At 33.2% G+C, this 9,375-nt stretch overlaps 1 protein-coding gene across 1 annotated transcript; it reads left to right on the forward strand.

Moving 5' to 3' along the window:
- Window positions 1–6,768, forward strand: LOC115957699. Its single transcript, XM_031076008.1, has 6 exons — window positions 1–149; window positions 2,186–2,354; window positions 3,496–4,319; window positions 4,397–4,602; window positions 5,895–6,067; window positions 6,200–6,768. Exons 2-6 carry the CDS (start codon window positions 2,221–2,223, stop codon window positions 6,303–6,305), a joined length of 1,443 nt encoding a protein of 480 aa, XP_030931868.1. The 5' UTR covers window positions 1–149; window positions 2,186–2,220; the 3' UTR covers window positions 6,306–6,768.
- Window positions 6,769–9,375: the final 2,607 nt, after the last annotated feature.

Consider the following 9,375-nt stretch of genomic DNA (forward strand, 5'->3'; position numbering starts at 1 on the left):
TTATGGGTTACAGAATACAGACACTCAGGCTCACTACTTTCTAACCCCTTTTTTTACACTCTTCACCGTGTTCGCATTTGTCAGTAGGGTTTTTTAAAACCCCAAAAGCCTCTAATCTCTTTCTCTCTCTTTCTCTCTTCCATGTCCAGGTACTACTTTCACTCTCACCTACATAACTTCTTTGCTGCTAAGCTTCAGTTTTTTGTGTATCATTTCCTGGTTTTGTCCCCCCCCCATATGTTTTTTTTCAGTTGAAATTCAATCTGGGCATCGTACTGATATCTTTTTTTTTTTTTGTCGATTTTGGTTGTTGGGTTTCCTATAATTTACCTCTTTTTTGTTGTGGATTATACTTGGGTCTGGTTACTATACCGTGTTTTTGAGTGTATTCATGTTTGGAATTGAACCTATCACTTTCGAGCTCTATTTTTGTGCTTAATTCTGTTATCATTTCCTCAATTTTGGTCCTGCCCCACATAATAATTCAATGTAAGCATTAGACTAATAGTGTTTGTTTCTTTTGATTGCTGGTTTTTTTTTTTTTTTTTTTTTTATAATTTTTTTTTATTACTACCTCTTTTGTGTTGTGGGTCATATGTGGGTCTGTTCATTTTTAAGTATTTGGCTTGGGTCTTATCCAGTGTGATTTCAACCACTATATGTGACTCTGATTGTCAATTCCTCATTTTAGTTACAAATTTTGACTTATTAAAATTTCTTCATGTAGTGCTGTGGTGTGGATGATGTTTTGGGCTTGTACGTGCTAAATGATTGTTATGTTGCTTTTTCTTTCTACTTGATATTTGTTTGGGATGTTGAATTTTTGGTTGGAAGAAATAACTCATATAATTGGCGCTAAAGTTTGAGCATGTTTAGTTAATTTGCTGAGTACATTTAGATGATTGAGTGAGCTAGAATTTGGAAATTTTGGAAACTTGTTTTTGGGTCATGAAAAAGTAATTACATCTACTCAATTGAGCCTACCTGAACAATTTGGTTTGATTAATGCGGGGAAGTTCTAGGGATAAGCCAAAAAGAGTGAAAGTCCATTGAGAGGATATAGTGTAACCCTGGCTAATGGAGGACTATGTAGTGAAAGAGGATAATTTTTGTTGTCATTTCTCAACCACTTTGTTTTATGGCTACTGATTTCTGCAATGTATGGTGTATCGACTAAAATTCAGTACTATATTCGAACATGACACCGGCAAGGTCCACCCTCTAGAGAGGAAAAAGGCCAATGTTATACACAAACTGATTGGAGATCAGTTTCAAAAGGTGATAACAAGTGATTCCAGGTTGAATTCTTTGTTTAATGCTTCATGGTTTTTCAGTTATCAAGCCAAAAAATAAAGAAAAAAGAAAAAAGAAAAAAAGAAAAGTAGGCCAAGAGAAAAGGAGAAGTTTTACCTGTGATATTTTCATATTCAATGCAACTGCATAAAGGCAGGAAGCTCCAAATAGTCTTAGAAAGATGCTCTCTGTGTTACTTGTGTGAACTTACTTACCGACCAGGAGGACACAATAAATAGATGACAGCAAAATCAAGTGCATCCCAAAAAATAAAATATTAGATCTTTGTGTGTGTCTGCATGTGAGTGTTTGTGTACGTGCCTAACATTTAAATTATGTATCAATAGTTCATATAAAGCTTGTGGTTGCACATATGTAATTAACTCTTGGTGTTCAATGATGTGGACCCCTGTCATCGTTTTAATTACTATTTTATCCAATTATTATATATTTTTTTCCATGCACAATTGTATTTGTATTTCACATGAATGGGTTTTGTATAACATTGAATGATGTTTTCAAATCGGATCTATCTTGGAGGATTTTTTGTTTGATGATCATTGGTTAATCTAATGTTCTGGTAATGACCCTCATTACTTTTTGTTAACATGAGAATTAAAATAAATTATACAGTTGTGACTTCCACGACTTAGTATTGAAAGTTGGCATCTTGATACTCTGCGTGGAGTCTGTAGAATGTCCATTCACTAATTTTACAAAGAGGCCATGAACAGGGCGTTCAAAACCTGTACCATAAATTTCTACAAATGAAAATCTTCATATTTTGGCGATAGTCATGCTTATCTGATTTCTCATGTTTCTAGCTTACACATGCCAGGAAAGGAAGATTTTTGTGAACACAATTGTCTGATACTGGTTGTGATGCATGTAGGTTTGCATGCTAAAGGCAGTACACTTCTAAACATCATGCTTGCTGTGAAGGTTGGCTGTGTTGGGCAAACTTTTGCCCTAGCTAAAGGGAATGAGTCTGAAGGGAGGAGGACTCGGATTCGGCGTTCAAAGGAGGAGAGGAAGGCGATGGTTGAATCCTTTATAAAGAAGTAATTGAATTATAGTTTCCCTTTATTCAGAATATGGTATAGGTGGTATAAATTCATTTTCTAAACATCCCTAATCATACTCCTATCCTTTCAAAAAGTGAATCTGGTGCACACTCTTTTCTAGTATATTTTTCTCTTATGCTGTAATATATTATTATCATCTCTTAATTGTAGGAGCTGACAAAGTAATTGAGCAAGATGTGACAAGTTACCGACAATTTGAGTTGTAGGTCCTTTCTTTGATTGTTTATCATAAAAATCAGAGATTGACTCTAACCACCTGCTAATTAATTAATTAATAATTTTTTTTTTTGGGGGGAAATTTAAGGAAAGTAGGTTTGGTAGCATGTCTTAACTAAGACTAAACTACGTAGATACATAAACGCAAAATGATATCATTTGTTTTGCTTTAAGACCAACTTTGAAGTGAGACTTTTCATAAGCATCCGTTTACTAATTATAAGAAAGTGGCTCTTTTTTCTGAAAATCTAGTAATATAAGTTATTGTTAAGCTTGATTGTGGAGTTCAACTGAATAACATGTGCATTCGGTAATACTTAGTTTCATATTTAACCAGGAGACTTCATTTTTTATTGATAGGCAAATGGATTGAACCTGTGACTTACCCTCCACACTTATTTATGGAGTGTGGATATGCTATTGAATCTAGAGACCATTGGAGACTTCATTGGAGTGATGAAATCATTATAAATTAATTAGAAGATTCATAATGTGAATGTGGTACATACAGAAATTAGCAAATTCACTTATTACAAAAAAGAAATTGGAAAACTGCTTATTATATTAGTCTACAATAAATTGTTTTGTCAGACTGGACTTATCCAAAAATTGTTTTGTAGGACTGGTTTTCTATTGGTGGATATTTCATAGGACATATACATTTTGTTTTTTAAAAGGATTATTTGTAACCTAAAGGTGCTTTTTTTTTTTTTTGGTATCTAGGTCTATGTTTAGATTCTTTGGAACCTATTAAGTTGCAAATTGTTTTCTTTTACTTAATTAATTGCATGTTTTTGTAAATTGTAAGGCTGTTCAAGTTTCTAGGTTCCACTTGCCGTGCTCTTGAAAATAGCTATTTAAAAGCTGATTATACCTTTATTTTTGGTAAACTTGCTTGCAGGTATCAAAAGACAAACAATGGGAGTTTTCCATCTCTTAATCTTACACACAAGGAAGTTGGTGGGTCTTTCTACACAGTACGGGAGATTGTTCGAGATATAATCCAGGAAAATAGAGTGCTGGGCCCTGCTATGTTAAGTCCAGAGGAGCAGAGCAGCTATCGGTTCTTGGAACAAGATCCACTCTTTTCAATGGCTACAGAACCTCAAATTCCTCCATCACTAATATCCAATGAAACTCATCTTTTATCCAATCATCACCAGGGTACAAGAGAAGAACTAGTCATAGGTTCTGATGGGCATGATACTGGACCTGACCATCAGATGTTTGAGCGAATTGTAAATGGAACTCAGGTAGATGTAAAAGACAAAAAATCTGATGAATCAACATGTATCAAGTTGCAAGTAGATGAACCTTCTGAAGCAGAGAAACATCTTGAGGAAGAATGGGCTGCACCAATGGCCAAAATAACTCCTACAATAGAAAATGAAGAGCAAGTCTCTTTTTCTGATGGGCATTTCACTGAACCAGAAAATCGGATGCACAACAGCCAGCTAGATGTTAAAAACAAAAACTCTATTGAGCTGACATGTACCGACTACCAAGTAGGTGAACCTTCAGAAGCAGATAGGAACACTGAAGAACTGGCAGCATCTAAGGCTAAAGTAAATCCTATAGTAGCAGATGTTATAGTAGAGACCTTTCCATTACAGCGTGTTACTAACACAACTGATAGCTTGGGTGGGAGTTTAGGAGAATCAAAAATTTTAAATAATCCTGCAGGACAAAAAGAGAATGGAAAGCTGGAGTTGGAACCAGGCAATGGTAATTGTCTATCTGATGAAATGAATTCCACACAGAATTTTGTTTTGTTAAATGATAAAGCAGTGCAATCCTTTCAGGTATTTTGTTTGAGAGAAATTCAGGTTCAGTGGAAAAGGAAGTAGTAGATCTTTCAGAGCCATCATTGGAAAGCTCAAATTATTTAATCCCTGGAGAAGATACTAAGCATGATACTCAGAGCATTGAAGTCCTTGAAGCTAAAGTATCCAGTAATGATTTTGGAACCCAGTCGTCTGAGAACAGCCAGGATCTGACTGGAGCTAAGGTGAATCTTTTGTTCACTTCTACATGTATGTTTGCACACGTGTGCATGCATGTGAAAAATTTTAGAATTCTTAATTTTTGCAAAATTGTATTGTTAGTGATTTGTGAATGAAATCAGGATTGCTGATTTATTTATTTGCTTTCTATTGGCCATATATATGAAACACAAGTGAGGAGAAAAGTATTAATCATTAGGCACCATTAAACCTTCTGGGAACTCTGCATTTAAAATTTAAAATTGCCACCTGTGGGTAGTCTTATTTGCTCAAGCATTAATTATGCTATAGATATTAATCTATTTTTGAGGCTTAAATTTCTTAGGTGATCATCTCAGTTTGGTGCTTGTATCTAGCCAATGGGATCTAGCTCAAATGCCACATCCTTCCTTTGTAAGAGCAAGGTGGAGGGTGAGGTTGTGGGCTTAAGACCCACTGGGTTGATGTGTAATTACCTATAAAAACAAGTCTGGTGCTTGTATCTAGTGCCTAGCTCATGCTTAAAGGTTGCTTTGGATATATAGGCATTTGCAGCGCTTCAATAAAAATGATATCATCTTCAAGTTATTATCTTTATCATTTTTCGTCTTTGAATGACAATGTCTTTTAGACTCCCTAGTAACCCCTAAATTTATACCTATAGTTGAAAATATACAACACTTTCTAGATAGTTATCTTTTCTATAAAACCTTTTGACGCCTCACTTCATATTTACCTTTTTCTTGCTTGGTGCTGAGGGGTCTGAAAAATGTTTGCATGTGGTGCTTTTCTGAAATTGCGTGGTAAAATTTTGATGAATATTTAATTAATGCTTGAAATTTCTAATCAATTTATCTAGCAAGATTTTCCTAATAAGATGTTTAGGCCTTGTGCTTGTGCTTGTTTGGGTCCCAACAACAATGCCTTGGGCTTCAGAACATTGATGTGCATAAATCATAATGTGTACGCCTGCATGTGTCTATGTGGTAATTGGATGTGCCCATGATATTGGTCGTCAATTTTGTCATGTTATATCTTTTCAAAGTAGCTTGGGGTAGTTATCCAGTGTAAGAACATAATGATCTTGCAAATCTGCTGTCCGTTTAATATCTCTGATTAACTCTTTTTTTTTTAATTTTTATTTATTTTTAATTCTATGCTGTTTGAATATTCTCTTTCTATAATGATCAAAATCTACCCATTGGCATTCTTTAGCTGAAACTAATTTATTCACTGAAGAGGTGATACACCTACTATGCACAAGAAACGTATCTTAGCAAATTTATGTTATGAATTATCATTAATTATGCTTTTGCAGGCTGTTAATGCTCTAACTCCAAATGACAACATCAAGATTCTTGATGGCACTTGTACTGGCAGTAGTGGTGTAGATGAAAATACCCCAGAGACCATCATTAATCAACCTAAAGCTGATCTACATGGTGGCAACTCCCAGAGAGGAAGCAATCCAACTTTAGATAGAATAAACCTGTAAGCATCTCTAGTAAACCCATGTTGAAATTTGGCACTTAGATATGTAATGCTCTATTATTCGCAGATTTTGAGCATTTAAACGGGTTCATATATAATCATTGATTTGTCTTTTGCTTATTTTTTTGGCAGTGAATCTTGGGAAGGGACAAGCAAAGCTGCCAAACCGGAAACTAATCCACTTTTGGCTACAATTAAAGCATTTATAGCTGCCTTTGTGAAATTTTGGTCTGAATAATCACCTTGTTAGTGTTAGTTCTTTTGATTTTCTTTTTCCCCGACCATGTCATGGATGAAGAATGTACCTGCCAGATAATGCTTAAATGTCACTTGGGTAAATCTAAAGTTGTGTGGTTGGCTTTCTTTTAGTTTGATGGTTTTTTTCCCCTCCCTGTTGTTTTGGCCATTTAAGGACACTTGAACATATGGACTACACCAAGGAGATATCACTTTATCAATCCTTAACAGGATGGTGCTAAATTATGTAATACGATGCCAAGAGACTACCAATAAAGTGAGCTAGCATAGTTCTTGGGTGATTTCCTTGAAGGGACAAAAATCTCCATTCACCAGACAACTTTCATTTTTTTCTGGCATTTCTACAAAAGGAAACAAAGGATGTGTGTACATAAGTGATGGCTCTTTGGAATTATTATGCTGACATAATTTGGATATGTTGGTTGTGTTTGATTTGCATATAATTGTGAGCTATGCTGGATCCTATCAAGTCATTGCTGTCTGTTTTTGAATTATTTATGTCATTGCTAAGTAGTACCATTTTCTAACCTTACGTGTGTGACTCGTATATACACACACATATGAGATGGATTTAAGTTACACCTTTTATACATCGTAGATTTCTAAGAAATCTAATGGTTAGAAAATCATTATAATCAATGTCATCTTTAAAATTAATTGATTTCTATATTAGCTAACCTAATTAATTTAAGAGAATGTTATATTATTTTCTTTTCTACTTTCTTTCTCTTTCTTAATTAATTCATCCCTAACCTTGCACAAGTGCCTATTCTCAACATTCTTAAGTTGCAGATTTTATTTTTCTTGCACAAGAAAGATAGCCTCCTCTTTTTGTCATTTTTTTGTTATTGTTAACTAAAATGTATTAGATGCTTCTAAGAATCTTGCAGTGACCCACCACTTCAATGTTTTCCTTATATTAATATTCTCCTCTACCAGTCCACTTAAATAAATTTCTCTCCCCTCTTTTTTTTTTTTCTCCATTTCTATATTTTTCTTACATCCATTGTCAAAACCCAAAACCATATATGTCCATTTTCATTTTGATCTTCCAGTTCCAGATCTAATCTTCATTTTCATTTTTATTGTACTGGTAGCGCCATGGGTAGCTTGCTGTTTAGATTTCAAATCCACCAAACTAAGAAAAATAAAATAAAAAGACTAAATAAAAACTAAAATTAGTAGTGTCCAAAATTTCAAAACCCAATATTCAGACCCTATTCGCTTCTTTCACTATACACAAATTTTAACTTGTTTTTAACAAAAATGGACAGATGAGGAAAAAAAAAAAAAACTAACTAAATGGTAATACCACCATATCGGTATGGGAGGAGAGGGGAAGATGATTGATTAGTGTGAGGCATTATATGTGGGGAATTTAAGTAAAAGTAGCTAATTCGAGGAATTAATACTATACATTAATTATATGAGAGGGTGATTTTCTCACCCTTAGATTTAGTAAGAATCTACGGTGTATAAAAGGTGTAACTATGTATCTTGAACTAATATCATATATATATATATATATATATATTTCATTATCTGAGTCAAAAGTTCTTTGATAACTTTTATTTTTAGAATCCATAGTTCATCTACCCGGTAGCAGCATTTGGGTTATATAAGTTGTAATGCTGGGTTAATTATTACAATTTACAGGTTGATAGACATGAGTACTGTAGACCCCGCAAATAATCTCACTTTAGGATATTTAAAATATTAAAAATAAAAAAAGGACCATGTTGCTAATTTTGCATTTCCCAACCCATGCAAAGGCAAGAATTTTGATCTTGGTTTCCATCTACAACTATAAGGAAAACCTGAAAGAGGGTAAATGTGAATTGTTGTTGAACAACTTCTTCCATTCTTGTAGTTGATTATTATTTTTTATTTTATTTTTGTTGTCGTGGAGTAAAAGATAGAATTGTAGTGGGCAACCATAGCACTTGACTTAGGTGGTAGTTTCTTGTTAAGGTTGTTGTTCTACCCAGCCCAATTGTTAAATTTTAATAAGGGCAAATAACACTTAATCCACACGTGATTTGGGTCAATATTTGTTAAACTATACTTTAAAAAGTTGTACTTTATGTGATGTTGTCCAAGGAAATATAGTTAAATATTAGGTGAGTAAAAAATACAGCTATTTAAGTGAATTTTGGCCCTAAAAAGAAGTGGAAGAAAAAATTTAAACTAGTGATCTTTGTTTCAGCGTTGCAAGAGACTTGATTATCAGTCGATTATGTTATTTATCGAGTCGAATAAAGTTCCAACTTTTTAACTATAGTCCATTTGGTAAAAAGTAAAAAACTTATTGTATTTTGTCTCACATTTTCCAAAAATCAACAAAACTTTTATTCCAAAATAAAAAAATAAAACTAGTTTTTTTTATTTATTTTAAAAAAACTAAGTTTTATTTTTTTGTCTTGCATTTAGTAAACGAGCTACCAAAATCTATTGATACCAACCAAACAAAAGTGGACAAATCAAATTTGACTAAAGTTATTGAAAATAGAGATTGAATCTTTCACAAAAGCTTGAGAATCTAACAAGTAACAATGATGAAGAGAGAGAGAGAGATATGAGATAGAAATTGATTGATTGATTTTTATTTTTTTAAAGAAAAGAAATTAATTGATTATAATTACAAATTACCACCGCACACTTTTGGTGTGATGATTACTCTATAAGTATAAGTGCTTGTTGGGTGTGGAGGCAAGAGTTAAGGTTCAAATTTCTAGGAGAGAATTAATTTCACATATATATATATATATACACTTAGAATAAAATTTCTATTTTTTTTTTTTTTTTGATTGGGTAAAATTTCTATTTTGTATTAAAAAAAAATTACAAATCAAGTATTTATGTACAATATAAACAAGAGAGATTACACAGAAAATAATAAAACTAAATAAGGTTATTGTGCTGAATTAGCTGTTGCACAGTTATAATAGAACCCGCTAATCACGCACCTAATAACAGATTAACAATGGCCATAATAACAGTTAATTGCTTATGCTTTAAACGCTGCCGTATTGATTGGATTTATGACTTCT

Source organism: Quercus lobata, chromosome 8 (genome assembly GCF_001633185.2).
Source record: "Quercus lobata isolate SW786 chromosome 8, ValleyOak3.0 Primary Assembly, whole genome shotgun sequence".
In the NCBI taxonomy this organism is placed as follows: Eukaryota; Viridiplantae; Streptophyta; class Magnoliopsida; order Fagales; family Fagaceae; genus Quercus; species Quercus lobata.

Coding starts and splice junctions, on each gene's coding strand:
- LOC115957699 (XM_031076008.1), top strand. CDS start 2,221: ATGCTTGCTGTGAAGGTTGGCTGTGTTGGGCAAACTTTTGCCCTAGCT. Junction 4,320..4,396: donor GGAGTTGGAACCAGGCAATG/GTAATTGTCTAT, acceptor CAATCCTTTCAG/GTATTTTGTTTGAGAGAAAT. Junction 4,603..5,894: donor AGGATCTGACTGGAGCTAAG/GTGAATCTTTTG, acceptor ATGCTTTTGCAG/GCTGTTAATGCTCTAACTCC.